The sequence below is a fragment of the Leptodactylus fuscus genome, chromosome 9, assembly GCF_031893055.1.
Source record: "Leptodactylus fuscus isolate aLepFus1 chromosome 9, aLepFus1.hap2, whole genome shotgun sequence".
Taxonomy (NCBI): Eukaryota; Metazoa; Chordata; class Amphibia; order Anura; family Leptodactylidae; genus Leptodactylus; species Leptodactylus fuscus.
Genome location: NC_134273.1, coordinates 7,403,526 through 7,428,741, shown reverse-complemented (window position 1 = coordinate 7,428,741; position 25,216 = coordinate 7,403,526). Strand labels below are relative to the sequence as shown.

Here is a 25,216-nt window from a genome sequence, read left to right as displayed (position 1 = left end):
TGCAGTCACTGTGTACATACATTACATTACTTATCCTGTATTATACTGCAGAGCGGCGCTCACTATTCTGCTGGTACAGTCACTGTGTACATACATTACATTACTTATCCTGTATTAAACTCCAGAGCTGCGCTCACTATTCTGCTGGTGCAGTCACTGTGTACATACATTACATTACTTATCCTGTATTATACTCCAGAGCTGCGCTCACTATTCTGCTGGTGCAGTCACTGTGTACATACATTACATTACTTATCCTGTATTATACTGCAGAGCTGCGCTCACTATTCTGCTGGTACAGTCACTGTGTACATACATTACATTACTTATCCTGTATTATACTCCAGAGCTGCGCTCACCATTCTGCTGGCACAGTCACTGTGTACATACATTACATTACTTATCCTGTATTATACTCCAGAGCTGCGCTCACTATTCTGCTGGTGCAGTCACTGTGTACATACATTACATTACTTATCCTGTATTATACTCCAGAGCTACGCTCACTATTCTGCTGGTGCAGTCACTGTGTACATACATTACATTACTTATCCTGTATTATACTCCAGTGCTGCGCTCACTATTCTGCTGGTACAGTCACTGTGTACATACATTACATTACTTATCCTGTATTATACTCCAGAGCTGCGCTCACTATTCTGCTGGTTGTTACAGGAGATTCCCCACCAGCTTGTGGACAGACACTTACCTAACAGTTTATCTGAGCTTCTTTAGTGTTGTTTCCCTATTATCAGCTATGTGCGGTATTACAGATGAATTATACCGCTGGTATCTGTAGTGCCTAATACGGTAGTTAACCCTTTGTTATAGCGCCGATCCTCCTCCCTATGAAGCAGGCAGACGATAATAAGAATCATTGATTTTCCCTCTTCGGTAACATGCAGTTTTGTGTCGCGTTCGTGCCCTGAGCTTGTGTTTTATGAGACCAATATTCAGCCATTGATCCGCCGGGGCCTGGTGGCATCACTAATGCATTAGACGCTAAATGCTGAACAGGCTGAGGGTTGGTTAAGACTATGTAATGAAGGTTTGAGCTCTTGCCATAGAAGATTGTCTGTCTGCGAATATTACATTTCTTTTTCATTTCTTCTCTCATCCCAGGAGAAAACGTTGCATCGAAGGAGGAAAACCGTGTGTCCTATTCGGTGGAGACACCTTATGGCTTTCACCTGGACCTCGACTTTCTGAAATACGTCCATGATATTGAGAAGGGGAACACCATCAAGAGGATCCACATCCACAGAAGAGCGAAGCAATCCAAGTTTAGCACACTGCCTCGTAACTTTAGCGTGCCGGAAAATGGGTCCCAGTCCTACTCGGCGGCCTCCAGCAGAACCTGGAGCCCCAGCAGCTACAGATCCGAGGCCAGGGACTCTCACATGTTTTCAGGAAATGACTCCTCTTTACGTTTGAGGTACGTCCACGAGTTAAACTACCGGCGCAAAGACACCATGAGCGACGCCACGTTGCAGGAATTGGCGCCTGAAGATTTTAGCGGTTGCCGAGATCGCCCGCACTTCGCTCGAGCCTCCAGCCTTCCGGCCAGCCTTCCACAAAGCACAATGTTGTCAGATCAAAGCCACTTCTTGAAGGCGACGCAGAACGAGAGCAGTTTTGGCGACGGTCGATCGGGCGCCTCGGAAGAACCCGCAAGTCCATCACCAATCCAGCCTGACCACCAGTTGGCCGCTGCCTTCAAAAAGATCAAGGAACTTGAAGAGCAGATAAGAAGTATTCCAGAACTGCAAAAAACAATCTATGTGCTCGAAGGGAAAAACAATAAACTAAATACTCAGCTGAAGTCACTTTCTCAATTTTTGGGGAACATGAAAGATCAGGAAGAGGCAGACTTTTCGGAAAACAAGACCAAATCTGAGAGCTTGGACCATGGAAATGGAGAGGTCAATGGGCAGGTCAGTTATGACAATTTAAGCGACTCGCCATTCTCCAACATCAAACTGCAGGTGAGCGAGTTGACCAAACGATTGAACGACCGGGCCAGGGAAGTGCACAATCTGAGGGTGTTGGTGGAAAAGCAAAGCAACGAGTTGAAGGCCAAGGATGTGTATATTACCGATTTGACAAAAATTATGGAAAACGCAGAGGAAAGCAGAAGGGAAGTAGTTAGTAAGCAGTCCAGGGATGTGGCGGTCAACACCGAAGAAGACCAGGTTGAGGAGAAGAGGGAATGTCTCGATAAAAACACTTATGCCAATATTAGTGCTGAGACTCGATCGGTCGGCTGTGGCGTCCTACCAGTAGACCTGGATCCACCGCCAGACACCGCTCGTAGTCTGGAAGGGTCCAATGAAGAGGACGACAGCACAGTCATAGAAAACATGTTGGTTGATGATAAAGTTGAATGTAGTAGAGTGAAACAAGAGAACGTTACTAAGGTTGATGTCAGAGAAGGTCCACCAATCCACCAACCCCAACTGTGTGACAATAATAGAACCTGCAGCTCTGAAGAACCGACCAAGGTCCGGCCGTGTCCCCCTGTCCATCAAGCTCCCGCCGATGCTTCAGTAGGACAATACGTCAAACGAATCCAGGATCTCCTCCAGGAACAGTGGACGTGTCTAGAACATGGCTATCCAGATCTGGCCAGTGCCATAAAACAACCGGCGTCCAAGCTCAGCTCCATCCAGAACCAGCTGGTCAATTCCCTCAACTTGTTGTCCTCAGTTTACTCCACTCCAACCTCTGCCGAGAGGGAGAACCTCAAGCCCGTGAGCCAACAAGGAGGTCAGTAAGAGGCGGCCAAGTCATCTTAATTGCCGTTAAAGGTTTTGGAAGAATAGATGTGGCCCGTGTCGTAAATTATCGGGAGACCCGGCAACGACTTTCTTCTTGTATTAAAAAAAATCCCATAAAGTGCTGTTTTTTTTTTTAGTTTTGGCTGGAGTTGAGTTCTGTATATCAGCTCAGCTTATCTCCCCTGTAATAATTTCTACCTGACAGGCCGGCGGCCATGGTGGAAGGGGGGGGGGGCTTGTTTATTTAATATTTCCTGCCTTGCGGTCATACATCTTGGGGAGCCTCATTGGGATTTGCAGAGATAAGCCAAGTATGTGTGCTTAAAGTAAGCAATAGGAGCTCGGAAATGCAACGCACGCTGGAGTTTCATTAAGAGAGAATATAGATCATGCGTAGGCGTTATATACCATAGAGGAAGCCCATTAAGTAGTGATGGGGCCCAGGAGAAGAGCAGGATCGGCTCACATTAACCCTATTGCTTGGTTGCAAATTTCTTAGGAGATAAGCGTCTGGAATGATCCAAGGGTCTGTCCTACCATATACTAGAAGGGTGAGGCAATGGGTACAGAGCTGTAGTAATTCACACCGGGACCCCTGTCTGTTATTTTTGCTCTGATGTTCCCTCTAATCTGTAAGAACTTCATTTTCTGTGACCGTCTTCTCTCCTGGTTCATAGATGTCCATAGCTTATCGTTGTCAAGGGGCATTAGCATCGATGGCCTAACCATTAGTGGGATGGGCTGCAGTACCAGACACAACCACTAGGCCGTAGCTTCATTTGTGTGACTAAATGTTGATGGCTATCCACATGATGGGCCATGTTGTTTAAGTCTCCGGCAATGTCTGGCTACCTCTTCCCCTCTCATGTCAAATGTAGAGAAACTCTAGAGCAAAGCTGCAGCTGCATCCCCCTCCTCTCCCCTACCAGAGAAGTTTGTCAACTTGCAACTTTGTATACAGGGAAAGGTGGAATTTTGAAAGTAGAAGTGTATGGAATAAGGGAAGATGGTTTAGAATGAAGAGAAGGAAAAAGGTAGGAATAAGGACTGTAGAAAGGGAATAGTAAGGGAGATAGACAGCAGTGCAGACCCTTCACCCCCTGGTTATAGATATGAAATCTTCTGCAGGATCCGGCCTTCCATCCTCGTGTCACTCTATAGACTGTTCCATCCCTTACAGAATTTCCCCCACGTTACCCTTTTGCTTTCTGACTTTCTTCCCCCCTTCCGGCCCCCTACCCCTAGTTCTGCTGCTGTCTCGGCCTAATAACTACAACTCCCATCATAGACTCGTCTCGGGATCTTTGCCCGATGTTTTCACTCGGGTTTATCCTTGAATCTTTATCGCAGCTCCAGGTTTTTGTTGTTTCTGACTCTTGTCCAGAGGACGCGGTTAATGATTTTCAGTTCTCCTCTAGTCAGACATTTGTTATCACTGACTCCAGATCTCGCTGATCGGCTCCTATCGGACCCCCCATGTGCTTTGTGTACTTGTACGGTTAATGATCCACATTGTGGGCTATGGTGGGCGCTGCCAGGACGGTCTGGGCCGCACTCATTCTCTACCTCACTTTCAGGGTATTCTGCCAACCCAGCGCTGTGCAAATCCAAAATGAACATTTTATAGGCAGCGTTTGCCTTTTAAGGCTGAGAGCAGTAAAATATCATGTTAAAGGGAACCTGTCAGATTTATTAAAGGGAAACTCCAGCTAAAACTGCAGTATTGGATAGATGGTGCACAGGGGTGTAACTATAGGCTCATGGGTCCTGGTGCAAAAGATCAGCTTGGATTGCCCTGCACAACCATCATCCGTGTGACCACCGCACATTCTTACAGCCTTGGCTTTTCCCTTTTCTACTCTCTGGGCCCAGATCACCATGATGACTTCTTCACGCCATGACACCGTGCCCCACAAGCTTCCTGTCATCCCTATTCCCTTTCCGTGCCCCCCCCCCCATTAGTAACCTTGTCTTGAAGATCTTGTTTTGAAAATTCTGCTGGCTCACAGCTGGAATCTGTCAACACCTTGCTGACAGACTCCTCCCCATATAATACTCTACGTGTGATGTATCTACGTTTGGCGGGTAGTTGGCCGTGCATTTTTTTGTTTTTTTCTCCATTAAGCCCCTTGAGTAATAGCTCTACCCCTGGGTATTCTAAAAATTTTACTAGGGGCTATGACAGTGCCCCCCCCCCCCGTCATCATTCATGTCTCTTGTAAGTGTCCTCCTCCACCGCAGCTCATCCTAACCATCCATCTCTGGGTTTTTCCTGTACAGAAGCCTCTCCAAGGAGCCTGAAGTCCATCATGAAGAAGAAAAACAGCGGCGGCCGCTCGGCGGGAGAAACCAGAGCTAAGAAGAATCTCCAGTTTGTTGGGGTCAATGGTGGGTAAGCATCACAGAGGAGGCACTCCGTACCAATGTGTCAGGACATATGACTGTGTTATTGGCATTATAGGGGATTGGAGTGACATTTATATAAAAAAAACAAAAGCAGCACCACAGCTGTGCACAGGTTGTCTACGGTATTACAGCTAGGCCCCATTCCCTTTAAAGGTCCTGTACTGCAATACCTGACATGGACAGATGTGACGCTGTTTCAGGAATGTTTTGATAATCCTGGACAAACCATTAAAAATGACTGTATGACAGAACATTATCGTTCATGGTGAACGTCCTGCAGAGCTGAAATCTATTTCTGTCTCTGTAGATATGAAACCACCTCCAGCGAGGATTCTAGTTCGTCTGAGGACGATGGAGACAGCGACGGGGAGAAGACTGAGATAGTCCTACAGGATGGAGGAGAAGGTGGTGAAGATCACAAGGAACTGCAAGAAAGTGAATATGTAGAAGAAGTGTTACCGGAAACTACAGGCCCGACATTATCAGAGACTCAACACAGTGCACAGAGGTGAGAGAGTTATTAGTCAGTATTCAGGTCAAGTAAAGGAAATGTTCACCATTGATCACCTACAAGTAAAGATGAGCCACCGTGTACATACATTACATTACTTATCCTGTATTATACTCCAGAGCTGCGCTCACTATTCTGCTGGTGCAGTCACTGTGTACATACATTACATTACTTATCCTGTATTATACTCCAGAGTTGCGCTCACTATTCTGCTGGTGCAGTCACTGTGTACATACATTACATTACTTATCCTGTATTATACTCCAGAGCTGCGCTCACTATTCTGCTGGTGCAGTCACTGTGTACATACATTACATTACTTATCCTGTATTATACTCCAGAGCTGTGCTCACTATTCTGCTGGTACATTCACTGTGTACATATATTACATTACTAATCCTGTATTATACTGCAGAGTTGCGCTCACTATTCTGCTGGTGCAGTCACTGTGTACATACATTACATTACTTATCCTGTATTATACTCCAGAGCTGCGCTCACTATTCTGCTGGTGCAGTCACTTTGTACATACATTACATTACTTATCCTGTATTATACTCCAGAGCTGCGCTCACTATTCTGCTGGTGCAGTCACTGTGTACATACATTACATTACTTATCCTGTATTATCCTTTATTATACTCCAGAGCTGCGCTCACTATTCTGCTGGTGCAGTCACTGTGTACATACATTACATTATTTATCCTGTATTATACTCCAGAGCTGCGCTCACTATTCTGCTGGTGCAGTCACTGTGTACATACATTACATTACTTATCCTGTATTATACTCCAGAGCTGCGCTCACTATTCTGCTGGTGCAGTCACTGTGTACATACATTACATTACTTATCCTGTATTATACTCCAGAGCTGCGCTCACTATTCTGCTGGTGCAGTCACTGTGTACATACATTACATTACTTATCCTGTATTATACTCCAGAGCTGTGCTCACTATTCTGCTGGTACAGTCACTGTGTACATACATTACATTACTTATCCTGTATTATACTCCAGAGCTGTGCTCACTATTCTGCTGGTACATTCACTGTGTACATATATTACATTACTAATCCTGTATTATACTGCAGAGTTGCGCTCACTATTCTGCTGGTGCAGTCACTGTGTACATACATTACATTACTTATCCTGTATTATACTCCAGAGCTGCGCTCACTATTCTGCTGGTGCAGTCACTTTGTACATACATTACATTACTTATCCTGTATTATACTCCAGAGCTGCGCTCACTATTCTGCTGGTGCAGTCACTGTGTACATACATTACATTACTTATCCTGTATTATCCTTTATTATACTCCAGAGCTGCGCTCACTATTCTGCTGGTGCAGTCACTGTGTACATACATTACATTATTTATCCTGTATTATACTCCAGAGCTGCGCTCACTATTCTGCTGGTGCAGTCACTGTGTACATACATTACATTACTTATCCTGTATTATACTCCAGAGCTGCGCTCACTATTCTGCTGGTGCAGTCACTGTGTACATACATTACATTACTTATCCTGTATTATACTCCAGAGCTGCGCTCACTATTCTGCTGGTGCAGTCACTGTGTACATACATTACATTACTTATCCTGTATTATACTCCAGAGCTGTGCTCACTATTCTGCTGGTACAGTCACTGTGTACATACATTACATTACTTATCCTGTATTATACTCCAGAGCTGCGCTCACTATTCTGCTGGTACAGTCACTGTGTACATACATTACATTACTTATCCTGTATTATACTCCAGAGCTGCGCTCACTATTCTTGCTGGTGCAGTCACTGTGTACATACATTACTTATCCTGTATCATACTCCAGAGTTGCGCTCACTATTCTGCTGGTGCAGTCACTGTGTACATACATTACATTGCTTATCCTGTATTATACTCCAGAGCTGCGCTCACTATTCTGCTGGTGCAGTCACTGTGTACATACATTACATTACTTATCCTGTATTATACTCCAGAGCTGTGCTCACTATTCTGCTGGTACAGTCACTGTGTACATATATTACATTACTAATCCTGTATTATACTGCAGAGTTGCGCTCACTATTCTGCTGGTGCAGTCACTGTGTACATACATTACATTACTTATCCTGTATTATACTCCAGAGCTGCGCTCACTATTCTGCTGGTGCAGTCACTTTGTACATACATTACATTACTTATCCTGTATTATACTCCAGAGCTGCGCTCACTATTCTGCTGGTGCAGTCACTGTGTACATACATTACATTACTTATCCTGTATTATCCTTTATTATACTCCAGAGCTGCGCTCACTATTCTGCTGGTGCAGTCACTGTGTACATACATTACATTACTTATCCTGTATTATACTCCAGAGCTGCGCTCACTATTCTGCTGGTGCAGTCACTGTGTACATACATTACATTACTTATCCTGTATTATACTCCAGAGCTGCGCTCACTATTCTGCTGGTGCAGTCACTGTGTACATACATTACATTACTTATCCTGTATTATACTCCAGAGCTGCGCTCACTATTCTGCTGGTGCAGTCACTGTGTACATACATTACATTACTTATCCTGTATTATACTCCAGAGCTGCGCTCACTATTCTGCTGGTGCAGTCACTGTGTACATACATTACATTACGTATCCTGTATTATACTCCAGAGCTGTGTTCACTATTCTGCTGGTGCAGTCACTGTGTACATACATTACATTACTTATCCTGTATTATACTCCAGAGCTGCGCTCACTATTCTGCTGGTACAGTCACTGTGTACATACATTACATTACTTATCCTGTATTATACTCCAGAGCTGCGCTCACTATTCTGCTGGTGCAGTCACTGTGTACATACATTACATTACTTATCCTGTATTATACTCCAGAGCTGCGCTCACTATTCTGCTGGTGCAGTCACCGTGTACATACATTACATTACTTATCCTGTATTATACTCCAGAGCTGCGCTCACTATTCTGCTGGTGCAGTCACTGTGTACATACATTACATTACTTATCCTGTATTATACTCCAGAGCTGCGCTCACAATTCTGCTGGTGTATTCTCTGTGTACATACATTACATTATATTACTTATACTTCAGAGCTGCGCTCTGTACTGCACATAATACAGCTCCATATTGAGGCAGGACATGTATTACAGAGCAGTATGGCTCTTTGTCTCATCCAGATGGTCCTGCCATGTGCACAAGGACATACAGTATATTACTGGGATAGTTTTGGGGAGGGGGGGGGGGGGTTGTTGTTTGACTGATGTAAACACAGTAACATTTGTCGCTGCGGCCATGGGATGAGTTCCGCCTTCATTCCATCATATGTCGCGCAGATTCCTGGAATTCGAGCATTGTTCTTTTCTGTCCATTAGTCGCTGACTCTTCTCCGTCACCAGAGCTGCTCTGTATTATAATTTCCAGATGTGATCTTCTGCACACACGGGCCCGGGCGACCTTCAGACTACATTGCTTAAAAACATGGCTGAGCCCCTTACAGCTATTACAGACATGACGCGGGGGAGGGGGGCGCTCCTGCTTTCATGTATTATTTCATGTAACAGACCACCGAGAGGAAATATTTATGCAAAGTTCTGTATCCAGGCTGAACAATTTGGCTTCGGAAATGGAATCGCTGCGGTGTGATGGTCTGTTGAAGACATGGAAATAAGATGTTGCTTGTTACGTTGTATCTCCGTCATGCAACATGGTCTTGAAATCCAAATATCAGGTGCAAAACTGCAGTCATATGGCCCTTGGCGCAGACCACCCTGGATCACGCTTGCTTCTTCCCCAAGACGATGACCCCATACAGATTATCGACTAGGATATGGGGGGGCTCCAAGTAATAGCAACAAGAGGCTGTGGTGCTCCAGCTACTTCGTTATATACAGCGCCGTGCCGTTGGTTGTGGCTGTGCCTGGTACTGCAGCTCTTTAGAGATCCGTTCCTTTCCTATAGGTTACACGTGTCCTCTTTTCTATGTGCGTGTCGTAGTCAGACTGATGCGGTCTTCACGGTACTTTTACCCGTGGGCCTGTTGTTTTCCTATCGTGTTCTTGGATGGAAGTTTCTCTAATCTTTGTTATTCCGCATACTTCAGTTTGTATGACATATATTTATTCATGCAGATAATCTGCGGGTTATCGCCTATGAACAGGAAATACGAAATCATATCAGCGAGATAGTGACAGGGCATTGTGTGGCATTGCCAGATTACCGCATCGGCTTGTGGGGGCCGGACGGGGGACCTTCCTCTAAAGTAAGAAGGTATACAGTATATATACTAAGTAACAGACTGTGCCATAAGGGACCCTAAGGAGGGTTTAAAGACCTTCCCAGACCATTCATTTGTCGTACCAGCCATAGGTCTGAGTGTATCTAGGACCACAGTGTAGGGATTGTGGTGCAGCGGGCAGACCCTGTCCTGCCACCCCCTCTGCGCCATGCATAATTTCAGAGAACCTTTCATCCCCTCCACCAATTCTCTCCCACCCCAACACAAAGTCACTGATATACACAGATTCCACCACAGTTGGAATTTCCTCTCTAGCCCTCACCATTCCTGAGCAATCAGTGCAATTAGTTGCAGCACCCCATAGGCTACTTAGGTGGGTGGGACTCTACCTGGGTCTTGGTCCCACCCACCATATAGGTTTTGCACACAGTGTGCTAACTAGACTCTACTAGCAGCATTGGTTGCTCAGGAATGACGGGAGCTAGAGAAAAAAATTGAAAGAGTTGGAGGTGGTGAGAGGTCCCCTTTAAACCCCTGACTTCCAAATAAAACGCAAGATCTAGAGTTAAATAAAAAAATAATAATTTGGCTGAATAATTCCATAGCAATATTCTCACCTGCGTAGAATCCTATAGTCCATGTTAGTTCCGGTTAGCCATCAGCCACTTGTCTCTGTGCCCGGGTGACCACTATGTGAGACCACGATGCCTCTGCATCGGCACAACTTAGATCTTTATTACACCTCCAGGTATTTACATTGTCGAAAGGGAAAGTGATGTCAGCGCCGACTGTATGGGTTATTTTCATAGAAAGCAGACGTCTCCGCTACATCAGAGCTTGGGCTTAGAATCCGCCACCTGTACAAACAGTCACAAAAATATGCGGGGTCAGACCAGAGCCGCCCCACAGACACCAACCTATAGACACCCCACTAGTGATGTGAGAGGAGACCTCAGTCTGTGACCTGCACGAACGGGAGGGAATCGCTCTGATGTGACCACCTGGGCCTGTCGGTGACATCACTCTGCCTCGCACATTAGTGTAATTGTGCACAATTGTGTAAGAGGAGTAATGAGCACAAGGACGGCCTGTTCGCAGGATATCATGTCATGTCGCTGCAGACTATGGAAACTGTCAGGGTGGAATGAACGGAGATGTGGAGAAGGTCAGGGATGGAGCTGGAATTCCAAGGGTCTTATTCACGGGGTGGGATTGGTCATTTTTAATTCACGTCCAAAAATGTTAAAACTTTCAATACTTGTTACATATTAAGGGTAGTGCAACTTGATTTTTTGAAATTCTGCATTTTGAGTATACAGCTCTCCTGCAGATCACTGCATCGCCATGAAGACAGACTACAAACAAATGCCAAGGATACCGGCTACAACCTGCAGGTGTCACTCTACTTCCTCCTCCTCTTAGTCCACTACAGACCGTAGAGCAGGGGTCAGACTGCACTGGGTAACCCGTCACACCAGGCTGACTACATGTGATTGGTTTGTAGTCTGTAACCATAACGTGTAACGTGTGAGTTCCCTATGTCTTCAGATGCATTGGGAAGCTTGCATTTAAAGGCGCTGTCCAGCCTAATTTTTTTTTTTTTTTTAATTGAAAACTTATCCTCAGCATAGTTCATCAATAAAAGACACCCAGGACCCCTGCAGATCAGCTGTTTGAAGGCGCCCTGACCCCTTCTCCATTTACATTGCATGCTGTCTGTTTTATAGTGGCACAGAGATGACAGCCAATACAAGTGAATGTGATGAGGCTGGAATTACATTGTGGCCTCTTCAAGCAGCTGATCTGTAGGGGTCCTGGGTTTTTGGAACTATCCTGTGGTCATCACTATAAATGAGCTAGACAACCCTGCTGAAATGAGTTCAAAAGTCTACAAACCCTTTATTGTCACCTTTGATTATCCTGAACAGTAGTCACAATAGTGTCCATATAATATAGCACCAGCCCCAACTATAGTGCCAAAAGCCCCTGTTATGTCACTCCTTGTGTGCATGTAGTGCAGTGCTAGTGCTTTCTGGCCAGCCCAGTGTGTATTACAGCTCAGATCTGCTGCATGCTGTGCATACATTGCACCATGTTTCCTATAAGAGCCTTACTATTAGGGTGCCTATATATTACACTGGGAGCTTTATATGGCTGCAGGTAACAATAGGCGCTGTCTCTCCCCATGTCGGCCATTTATGTGCAGCATCAGATCTCTAAAGAAGCTCAATTTGTTACATGTACTGAAGAAAGTATCCTACAGGGCAGGTGCACTCCGGTGCTCTTATTCCGGTTTATTCCACCCCTCTAAATCCTCTCCAGCTGATGCTTCGTCACAGTGTCATCGCTTCTTATTTGACCCGGTATTATCTTGTCTTTGCTCAGTTTCCAGTTTCTGTTGTCTAACGTCATGACATTTAATGTTCCTTGATCCCTTTACACACGCATGTACATTATCACTATGTGACAGTGAACCTGGGGCAAAATTTTGGATTTTGCAGCCCAGGCTCTCTAGATAAGGTGAATGTGTCCATGGAGGCATAAGCAGCATAGGATATCATCTACGTACCGTCTTAACACAGCCTGGGCACTGGCACATGGTCGGGTGTACGTAGCCTAATGCAGGGAAACTAAGGCTGGGACTCACTTTAATAAGATACTGCTGAGCATTGTATAACTTAGAACCACGATCCTGGTGTCATAGGAAAGATGAGATTCTCTGCTTTCATACGACTCCAAGAAAGCAGTTCTATCTGTATTATTTCTGGAGATGTCAAGCATGCACAGATACATGGCTCTGTATAGGAGCTGTATACACAAAACGGTTGGGTTTTGTTTTTTGTTTTTTTTTAAATGAGGACTACTTGCCGCACACGTGCACATAAGGTGTAGTATAAGCCGCCCCGGGCTCTCTATAAATGGCGGATGATGATAATAATAGTCGTCTAAAAGCAATTACACTGCACTGAGTCGGCAGGACTGGAAATCATGCAGAATCCTACAAGAATTGATTAGACATTTATTAATGCCAAAAAATTCCTGGTTTCCTTCCAGTAACGCGCCGGTACGAGGACTCTTTTACATCTCCGTGTTTGTTCTTACTAAAAAAAAAGCAAGACCAAATTACATGAACAACACTTGTGTGCCCCGGCAGGTGCCTCGCTGCATTGTTCGTGTCTGGAGCAGCTATTGATTAGTGCAAAATAGGGAATGAGGCCAAATCAGGTCTTTGTTATGATTGTGGTAGGTATAAGACACCCTGGATTGGGGTGAAAACAGGACTGATCAAAGGACGAGGCTGTAGAAGAGAAGGTAGACGTCTAGGAACTGCATGTACACGAGATGGACGACGTATACATACAGGAGCAGAGGTATATATTACCTTAGGAACAAGCTTAGAAAAATATAGTGCCACTCTTATCCATAGGTGGTGTCTGGTACTGCAGCTGAGACCCATTCTAGTGAATGCTGCAGTACCACACACCGCCTCTCGGCAAGAGAGGCGCTGTCTATGGAAGACCGTATAGCCACGTTGTTTCAATCTCTTTAAAGGTCAATTTTAAAATGTATTCATTAAAACCAAATAATAAAATCTATCACTTTTTTTTTCCAATCTGTTTTTATTTTCTGATTGTAGACTCTGTAATTCTATTTTCTGTCCATATCTATGGGAGCGGCCATCTCATCTGAGCTTCTCCTCTGCTCTATTAACGGCATTTGGTGATCTGCTTTACAGCATTAACCATGGCTGAAGGTTTGTTACAATTATATCTGGCCCATAGAATCGACTCGCATCAACAGAGAACTCTGTCTACTTTGTTACAATGTATCAGTGCAGGTAAATGCATAAGGGTTCATGTTCACATACCAGCACCTGAAAAAGTACTCCCTATACAGTGTTAATCGTACGATAATTGGCAGCTGCCGCTACCTGAGCATGCCCCGTAAGGATGTTTTGACTGGACGTAATTGTAACAGAACCTCAGCTGAGAGAAGTATTATGCATGTGCTGATATCTTCAGCAAGCAGAGATCTTTGTCCGTACATTTCCTGGCTCAGCAGGTTGTCAGCATCCAATGTGAAGCCTTGTCAGACCTGGAGCCTCTGCTGAGCTGCTGCAGAGAGTAAAGGAGCAGATTATCAACTGGATTACCAGGATATCTGGAGAATGTAGTGCAGATTATTGGAATTTTACTATATTGTATGAATACAGGAGACTGTACTAGAATGTCGGAACTTAGCCAAATGACCAAATATTTCCTGTTCTCTCCACACAGGTCCACAGTGGGGGAAACGTTCCGGAGCGAGTGCCAGATATTGAGCTGCCATCTTGCAGAACTGAGGACCACCACAGATAACAAACTGGTACCAACCCCCCCCCCCCCCCCCCCCGCCCCACTCTGTCCCTCCCCTTTGTTCTCATTGCCCCAGGCTGTGTGTCATGATTGGAGTTTTAATTAAAAAGCGCCGGGTTACTGCAAATGTTGTAGTCTAAAGACAAGAGCCGGGTAATGGAATTTACTGTATAATTAATCTCATAAGATGGTACATTTCCTCTAAATGGGGCAATTCATCTGAGCGTGAAGAAAGGTCAGCGAATATACAAGATCATGCAACCTTATAACAAGTGTAAGGGCAGATTCAGAAGATTTTCTCATGCCATGTTCAAATGTTACAGCCCTTTATAAGCCGGCTTTTATAGTAATTTCCCATAAGTCAGCGCCCACTACTATACTGTGTAGAAGAATAGAACTATTATATTACTGCCTCCAATATGCAAGAATATACCTACTATAATACTGCCCCATGTACAAGAATATAACTACTATAATACTACTCCTATGTACAAGAATATAACTACTATAATACTACTCCTATGTACAAGAATATAACTACTATAATACTGCTCCTATGTACAAGAATGACTACTATAATACTACCTCCTATGTACAAGAATATAACTACTATAATACTGCTCCTATGTACAAGAATATAACTACTATAATACTACTCCTATGTACAAGAATATACCTACTATAATACTGCCCCATGTACAAGAATATAACTACTATAATACTACTCCTATGTACAAGAATATAACTACTATAATACTACTCCTATGTACAAGAATATAACTACTATAATACTGCTCCTATGTACAAGAATATAACTACTATAATACTACTCCTATGTACAAGAATATAACTACTATAATACTGCTCCTATGTACAAGAATTTAACTACTATAATACTACTACTATGTACAAGAATATAACTACTATAATACTACTCCTATATACAAGTATATAACTACTATAATACTGCTCCTATGTACAAGAATATAACTACTATAATACTACTCCTATGTACAAGAATATAACTACTATAATACTGCTCCTATGTACAAGAATGACTACTATAATACTACCTCCTATGTACAAGAATATAACTACTATAATACTGCTCCTATGTACAAGAATATAACTACTATAATACTACCTCCTATGTACAAGAATATGACTACTATAATACTACCTCCTATGTACAAGAATATAACTACTATAATACTACTCCTATGTACAAGAATATAACTACTATAATACTACTCCTATGTACAAGAATATAACTACTATAATACTGCTCCTATGTACAAGAATAGGACTACTATAATACTACCTCCTATGTACAAGAATATAACTACTATAATACTACTCCTATGTACAAGAATATAACTACTATAATACTACCTCCTATGTACAAGAATATAACTACTATAATACTACTCCTATGTACAATAATATAACTACTATAATACTACTCCTATGTACAAGAATATAACTACTATAATACTACTCCTATGTACAAGAATATAACTACTATAATACTACTCCTATGTACAAGAATATAACTACTATAATACTACCTCCTATGTACAAGAATATAACTACTATAATACTACTCCTATGTACAAGAATATAACTACTATAATACTGCTCCTATGTACAAGAATATAACTACTATAATACTGCTCCTATGTACAAGAATATAACTACTATAATACTACCTCCTATGTACAAGAATATAACTACTATAATACTGCTCCTATGTACAAGAATATAACTACTATAATACTACCTCCTATGTACAAGAATATAACTACTATAATACTGCTCCTATGTACAAGAATATAACTACTATAATACTACTCCTATGTACAAGAATATAACTACTATAATACTACCTCCTATGTACAAGAATATAACTACTATAATACTACTCCTATGTACAAGAATATAACTACTATAATACTGCCCCTATGTACAAGAATATAACTACTATAATACTACCTCCTATGTACAAGAATATAACTACTATAATACTACCTCCTATGTACAAGAATATAACTACTATAATACTACTCCTATGTACAAGAATATAACTACTATAATACTACCTCCTATGTACAAGAATATAACTACTATAATACTACTCCTATATACAAGTATATAACTACTATAATACTACCTCCTATGTACAAGAATATAACTACTATAATACTACTCCTATGTACAAGAATATAACTACTATAATACTACTCCTATGTACAAGAATATAACTACTATAATACTGCTCCTATGTACAAGAATATAACTACTATAATACTACCTCCTATGTACAAGAATATAACTACTATAATACTACCTCCTATGTACAAGAATATAACTACTATAATACTGCTCCTATGTACAAGAATATAACTACTATAATACTACTCCTATATACAAGTATATAACTACTATAATACTGCTCCTATGTGCAAGAATATAACTACTATAATACTATTCCTATATACAAGTATATAACTACTATAATACTGCTCCTATGTACAAGAATATAACTACTATAATACTACCTCCTATGTACAAGAATATATACTATAATACTGCTCCTATGTACAAGAATATAACTACTATAATACTACTCCTATATACAAGTATATAACTACTATAATACTACCTCCTATGTACAAGAATATAACTACTATAATACTGCTCCTATGTACAAGAATATAACTACTATAATACTACCTCCTATGTACAAGAATATAACTACTATAATACTACCTCCTATGTACAAGAATATAACTACTATAATACTGCTCCTATGTACAAGAATATAACTACTATAATACTACTCCTATGTACAAGAATATAACTACTATAATACTACCTCCTATGTACAAGAATATAACTACTATAATACTACTCCTATATACAAGTATATAACTACTATAATACTACCTCCTATGTACAAGAATATAACTACTATAATACTACTCCTATGTACAAGAATATAACTACTATAATACTACCTCCTATGTACAAGAATATAACTACTATAATACTGCTCCTATGTACAAGAATATAACTACTATAATACTACTCCTATGTACAAGAATATAACTACTATAATACTACCTCCTATGTACAAGAATATAACTACTATAATAGTACCTCCTATGTACAAGAATATAACTACTATAATACTACTCCTATATACAAGTATATAACTACTATAATACTGCTCCTATGTGCAAGAATATAACTACTATAATACTATTCCTATATACAAGTATATAACTACTATAATACTGCTCCTATGTACAAGAATATAACTACTATAATACTACCTCCTATGTACAAGAATATATACTATAATACTGCTCCTATGTACAAGAATATAACTACTATAATACTACTCCTATATACAAGTATATAACTACTATAATACTACCTCCTATGTACAAGAATATAACTACTATAATACTGCTCCTATGTACAAGAATATAACTACTATAATACTACCTCCTATGTACAAGAATATAACTACTATAATACTACCTCCTATGTACAAGAATATAACTACTATAATACTGCTCCTATGTACAAGAATATAACTACTATAATACTACTCCTATGTACAAGAATATAACTACTATAATACTACCTCCTATGTACAAGAATATAACTACTATAATACTACTCCTATATACAAGTATATAACTACTATAATACTACCTCCTATGTACAAGAATATAACTACTATAATACTACTCCTATGTACAAGAATATAACTACTATAATACTACCTCCTATGTACAAGAATATAACTACTATAATACTGCTCCTATGTACAAGAATATAACTACTATAATACTACTCCTATGTACAAGAATATAACTACTATAATACTACCTCCTATGTACAAGAATATAACTACTATAATAGTACCTCCTATGTACAAGAATATAACTACTATAATACTGCTCCTATGTACAAGAATATAACTACTATAATACTACCTCCTATGTACAAGAATATAACTACTATAATACTACTCCTATGTACAAGAATATAACTACTATAATACTACTCCTATGTACAAGAATATAACTACTATAATACTACCTCCTATGTACAAGAATATAACTACTATAATACTACTCCTATGTACAAGAATATAACTACTATAATACTACCTCCTATGTACAAGAATATAACTACTATAATACTACTCCTATGTACAAGAATATAACTACTATAATACTGCTCCTATGTACAAGAATATAACTACTATAATACTACCTCCTATGTACAAGAATATAACTACTATAATACTACCTCCTATGTACAAGAATATAACTACTATAATACTGCTCCTATGTACAAGAATATAACTACTATAATACTACCTCCTATGTACAAGAATATAACTACTATAATACTACTCCTATGTACAAGAATATAACTACTATAATACTGCTCCTATGTACAAGAATATGACTACTATAATACTACCTCCTATGTACAAGAATATAACTACTATAATACTGCTCCTATGTACAAGAATATAACTGCTATAATACTACCTCCTATGTACAAGAATATAACTACTATAATACTCCTCCTATGTACAAGAATATAACTACTATAATACTACTCCTATGTACAAGAATATAACTACTATAATACTGCTCCTATGTACAAGAATATAACTACTATAATACTACCTCCTATGTACAAGAATATAACTACTATAATACTACTCCTATGTAAAAGAATATAACTACTATAATACTACTCCTATGTACAAGAATATAACTACTATAATACTGCTCCTATGTACAAGAATATAACTACTATAATACTACTCCTATGTACAAGAATATAACTACTATAATACTACTCCTATGTACAAGAATATAACTACTATAATACTGCTCCTATGTACAAGAATATAACTACTATAATACTACTCCTATATACAAGAATATAACTACTATAATACTACTCCTATGTACAAGAATATAACTACTATAATACTGCTCCTATGTACAGGAATATAACTACTATAATACTACTCCTATATACAAGAATATAACTACTATAATACTACTATGTACAAGTATATAACTACTATAATACTACTATGTACAAGTATATAACTACTATAACACTGCTTCTGTAGAGCTGATATCCGCAGTAATGTGCAGTTTGGCAGTTTTTAAGTTAAAAACAAGAATTTGGAGGAATTTTCTAATAGGAGCTAATTATTTAGCACTTCTCTGAGCTGATAAGATTACGGTACAGTCTTTCTATAAATACCCTCCATGCTGAGGTCCTCATTACGCTCCTCACCAGACAGAAGTGCAGTCATCTCCTGAGAGACTATTTAATTAAGACAGAGGGGAGGGGGCGCCGGGTAACACTCCGTCTGTGCAGCACATAGAATATTCAGACTGTGCGGTACTTTTATTTCTTATTGATCACTGTTCTGGGTTTATCACTTTGCTGATTCTCGGTTGTTCCCGTGTGACCTCCGGTGTGACCTCAGCACAATATCACATTCTGTCTTCATTAAAGCAGTGAACACTAATGTGATGAGCCGAGAGATCCGCAGCTCACAATGTTCAGGAGATTAGATCAGTCCACGAGATCACGTCACCTCCTATTTCTAGAATGAGATGTTGTGTTGTCCTCATAGCTTGTAGGGGCCGGGTCCTACCTGTCAGGAGATACAGGGTTATACATTGGGGAGCTCTTCAGGTTCCGTTTGACTTTCTGAATAAGGTAAGGGAATCCAAAAGCTCGGGGCAGCACGAGAGAAGTCTCTGAAATTGTCAGACACAATGTGGTGGAACAATGGGGACCTAGACTTAGCGGTTTTAATGTGATGACCAGTTGGTGTATATTCAGATCACGGTTATTATCATGATAATTATGTGGCGTCCCCCAATTCTTGCACTTCCCTTTAAAGCATCTCCCTCAAGTCCAATCTAGGATCAGGTCCAAGCCCCTCTTGTGACCTCATCACGTTGCTCTCATATTTGATCCTCGTAAGGATTTGTTACAGTGTAAACCATTAAATTCACTCCATGGAAAGATGTTCCGAGTTTCCAATAAAAGTTTGATTTATATGGAATCTCTTAGAACACGGAGTTGCGGTTACTTCTCACTTGCGGTTACTGCTCTGGATTGTTTGCAGATAGACATCACCATTTGGCCGGCGTCCGTAACTAATCATAACTTTTCTGCTGTTGTAGAGACAAACGTTATACACCGTCTGCCAAGAATGGTTCCGGGTCTCCAGCCAGAAGACGTCGTCGCCGGATCTGGTCGCTGTTTATCTGGAGGAATTCCGATCGATCAGCCCACAGCTATTGCAGATGGTTGTCAATATCGCCGATGAGAACGGGAACACCGCCCTGCATTACAGCGTTTCCCACTCCAACTTCAGGATTGTTAAGCTCCTTCTGGACACAGGTGAGGAACGTTCCGTTTGTAATGTTACATTGTGGTGTTGAACAACTTGGGTAGTAATTTGCATATTTGTAATCCCATGAAGCATTGCCCGGTAATCTTCAGGTATCAGTTGCATCTCCTCAATGGAATCCGTACCCATCAGAGGATATTGTGACTCCAAGGAGGTTCAGCACAGTCCCCAAAGGGGCTTGTTCTCAAAGAGGAATCCCTTAAGACCTGCACAATGGTAAAACCCTTGTCTTAAGGCTCAGTTAGACACTTATTAGAAGAGGAAACTTTTCGGTAACCATTTGATTTGAGGTGCAGCACGAGAGAAGTCTCAGAATGTGGAGGTAGAGCGTCATGTATTGGAATAGACCCTTGTTGTTGAAGGAAGGAGTTAGGATGGCAGTGATGTTACCTTTGGACACCACTAATAGGACTGCACCAATTAGGTCACCACTATTGTGATCCTAACTCCTTCGGAACAGATTTCCATCACCACCAAAGGTCTATTCCAATCAATGGCGCTTTACTTAAAAATCCAGAGGCTTCTCTGGTGCTGCACCTCTCTTTTTGACGAATGATCTCCCCTGGTCTCAAGAATATCTGGTACAGTAGAGGAGCCTTAAGATGATGGAGCCCCATAAGACATAATATGGCCAGGAATCAAGAGATCTGAAGCACAAGCAGCGAAACTTACGAGAGTGCGAGACAGCTTGTAGTGACTGCACATGAGGATTATTTTTGGCTACAGGTGCGCTGTGTTGTGGTCTCTGCCGCGCTGTACTTTATTCTGTAGTAATAAGAACATAGGTGTGGGATTAAAGAAAAGTCAACAAAATGATCATAAAACATGTCCATGCTGCGACTGAGGAACGCTGGTAAATAAATACATCGCGGCGTCATCAGTATCATTTTTATTGTTTTGGTTTTTTTTCTTTTTATTTTGTCTGTTGTATAACTATGAGCTAAAAACAATTAGAATGTCAAAATCTCATAGAGAGGGGGCATATTAGTGACTACTGGGGATGACACTGCTGTGACTAATGGGGTCTCTAGTGGGAAGTGGGAGGCACTGCTGCAGGCTGGATGGTACTGCTGTGACACCAGCAGGAAAGAGGAAGGCACTGCTGTGACTAGTGGGGAATGGGTCAAGTGTGAAAGGAGGAAGCATTACTGTGACTGCTAGAGAAATGGAGGGAAAGACCCTGCTGTGACTACTGGGGCCTCTGGTGACTAGCATGGGATGGGACACTGCTATGACTTGTGGGGAGCGGGTCAAAAGCTTCACTACTACATGAAAGGAGAAGCATTGCTGTGACATTTAGAGAAGTAATATGGAGGGCACTGCTATGACTACTGGGCCCCTGTAATGACTAGTATGGAAAAGGGGCAGGCCGTGCTGTGGCTACTGTGTGAAAGGGCTCGGCGTTGTTGTAACTACTGGAGAACATGCAGGTAAAGCAATGCTATGACTTTTGGGGCCCAGTAGCAACTAATGTGGGAAGTGGCCACTGCTTTGGCAACTGCAGACAGAGGTTGACATGGCTACCACTACTGGAAAAGTAGAAGAATAATCACTGCTGTGACTACTGGGGAGTAGTGGGAAACCCCATGACTGATCAGGGTCTGTAGTAAAGTGTAGGGTGGGAAAGGGGGAGCTCTGAGAATATGGCAGGAAAGGAGGAAGGATTGCTGTGAGGACTGGGGAGGTGGAGGGACTGCTGTGACCACTGGGGAGAGGGGAACAAAACTGCTATTATGGGGCTAGTGAATAAATTACGTACAAGGGGTAGAGGGGGCACTGCTGCAAATACTATTGGAACATGGGAGACTATGATTAGTATTGGGGGACACTGCTGAGACTACTGGGGGAGCCTGGTACTGTTATCCTGGGGTGTGGATACACTACATATAGAGGGGGGAGGGGAGCCAAAGTAGTCGTAGCCTTTAGGACCCTCCTGCAGATATAATGTAAGGGCCCGATCCTGGAGAACTTCACATTGAGCCGATTTGTAATTGTGTGAAATGGACTGCAGGTAATAACCGGCGGCTCTGGCTCATTGACGTCGCCGCAGACTAAGCCGATTCCAATTTTACTCTTCAGCAGTTCAAAGGTCATGGTAAACAAGCCGCCATCACGAGGGTATTTACATCTTACCAGTGACAAAACGTCTGCCGGGCGCGGGTCCCTCCTGACTGGCGTCTGCCCGGGATCCGATAGTGAGGCCCCAGCGCTGCCGCCGGGACGTGAAATCTCGTCTCTGCGCTTTGTCATTGATCGGAAAAAAAAAAAAAAGCCAAAAAGAGCAGACGGGAAAGTTTCTAAGTCAGAGATAATGATTTTTCTTGGTGTCCCTAAATCATCCCATTAGTAGTCGTGACACGTGCGCTCTATCGGAGGAGCGGCCTGGAAAACCCATTAGCCCCGCTCACATGGGAGAAGTGCAGAGCTGCAGGATGGAGCCGAGGGAGAAGATCTGTCATCTGCTGATGTTTCATCCCATGTCTGATATCAAGTGACTGACAGCTCCGCGCCGCACCGCCATGTCTGCAGCAGCTGCTGCCACTTCTACTTCAAGCACCGGAGAACGTTACCCACTTGGCACCAGACAATGAGCCCATCGTATAAGCCGAAGCCTCAATCCTCGTACTGAGAGCCCTCCACAGCTCCGTGCAGATCAGTGTACCAAGCAGCTATAAGGTTATAGCAGTGTGCATCCAGTAGGAGGCGCTGCCACAACTCAGCTCTGCCCACCATCCCCTCCAGCTAAGATACCCAGAGCCGCTAACTAGGCCTCTCCTGTCTGCAATCCTAATCCGAACCCACCTGGTGTAACCTGGACACTACAGGTGATGCTGCGAATTGAATTGACCAATGGGGCCCAGTAATTACTAGTGGGAGAATGTGTGAGGGGTGTGGGCACGGCAACGAAAACTGCAGAAAAGGGTTTGTTTTACTACAACTACTGCGATAGTGGAGGAAAAGGCCCCGCTGTGACTGCTGGGGCTCTGGAGCATGTCTCTCCCCCCTTCCTCCGGCTTGTAATAGGTTTCTCCCATTCCGCTTTTACAAGGAGGAGTCATGGAAGAAGAGTGCGAGGTTTCATCTCCTAGAAATACACTGTAGATTCTGCACACAGCACTCACAGATAGTAGAATAGGCAGTGTCAGGGAGAACAAAGCCTGAGTCAGTGGGATTTATTACACCGATATTCTGATGACTTATTTTCCTGCCACTTACTATAAGTGTATGTCAGTGAGGGGCGCTGTGTGCGGCCTACAGAGGAGGCTTTTATATGGGATCGTGTTGTTGTATAAACCTTCTAAGTAAGCTTTTAGTCTCTGACTGTAAATGTCATCAAGTGGAAAGTCAGCAGGGAGCGAGGGAGACGAGAGAGGGAACGGATTAGGAATACAGGGTATTGATTCAAGAGAAAGGTTCACCAGTGTATAGAAAGTGCAGAAGAAGTAACGTAACCCCGCAAGTACTGATACAGAAGTCTTATAGGCCAATGTAACTACCAGCAGAATAGTGAGCGCTGCTCTGAAGTATAATACAGGATAAGTAATGTAATGTATGTACACAGTGACTGTACCAGCAGAATAGTGAGCGCAGCTCTGGGGTATAATACAGGATAAGTAATGTAATGTATGTACACAGTGACTGTACCAGCAGAATAGTGAGCGCAGCTCTGGAGTATAATACAGATTAAGTAATGTAATGTATGTACACAGTGACTGTACCAGCAGAATAGTGAGCGCAGCTCTGGAGTATAATACAGGATAAGTAATGTAATGTATGTACACAGTGACTGTACCAGCAGAATAGTGAGCGCAGCTCTGGGGTATAATACAGGATAAGTAATGTAATGTATGTACACAGTGACTGCACCAGCAGAATAGTGAGCGCAGCTCCGGAGTATAATACAGGATAAGTAATGTAATGTATGTACACAGTGACTGTACCAGCAGAATAGTGAGCGCAGCTCTGGAGTATAATACAGGATAAGTAATGTAATGTATGTACACAGTGACTGTACCAGCAGAATAGTGAGCGCAGCTCTGGGGTATAATACAGGATAAGTAATGTAATGTATGTACACAGTGACTGTACCAGCAGAATAGTGAGCGCAGCTCCGGAGTATAATACAGGATAAGTAATGTAATGTATGTACACAGTGACTGTACCAGCAGAATAGTGAGCGCAGCTCTGGAGTATAATACAGGATAAGTAATGTAATGTATGTACACAGTGACTGGACCAGCAGAATAGTGAGCGCAGCTCTGGAGTATAATACAGGATAAGTAATGTAATGTATGTACACAGTGACTGTACCAGCAGAATAGTGAGCGCAGCTCTGGAGTATAATACAGGATAAGTAATGTAATGTATGTACACAGTGACTGCACCAGCAGAATAGTGAGCGCAGCTCTGGAGTATAATACAGGATAAGTAATGTAATGTATGTA

At 41.8% G+C, this 25,216-nt stretch overlaps 1 protein-coding gene across 2 annotated transcripts in view; it reads left to right on the top strand.

Moving 5' to 3' along the window:
• Positions 1-25,216, top strand: part of KANK4 (KN motif and ankyrin repeat domains 4) — a 73,800-nt gene that overhangs the window by 32,752 nt on the left and 15,832 nt on the right. For both annotated transcript variants that reach the window (XM_075287472.1, XM_075287473.1), the window contains exons 3-7: positions 1,123-2,766; positions 5,058-5,169; positions 5,491-5,691; positions 14,216-14,303; positions 20,542-20,761. In XM_075287472.1, the coding sequence (XP_075143573.1) occupies positions 1,123-2,766; positions 5,058-5,169; positions 5,491-5,691; positions 14,216-14,303; positions 20,542-20,761 (2,265 nt within the window). The remainder of the gene's footprint in view (positions 1-1,122; positions 2,767-5,057; positions 5,170-5,490; positions 5,692-14,215; positions 14,304-20,541; positions 20,762-25,216) is intronic.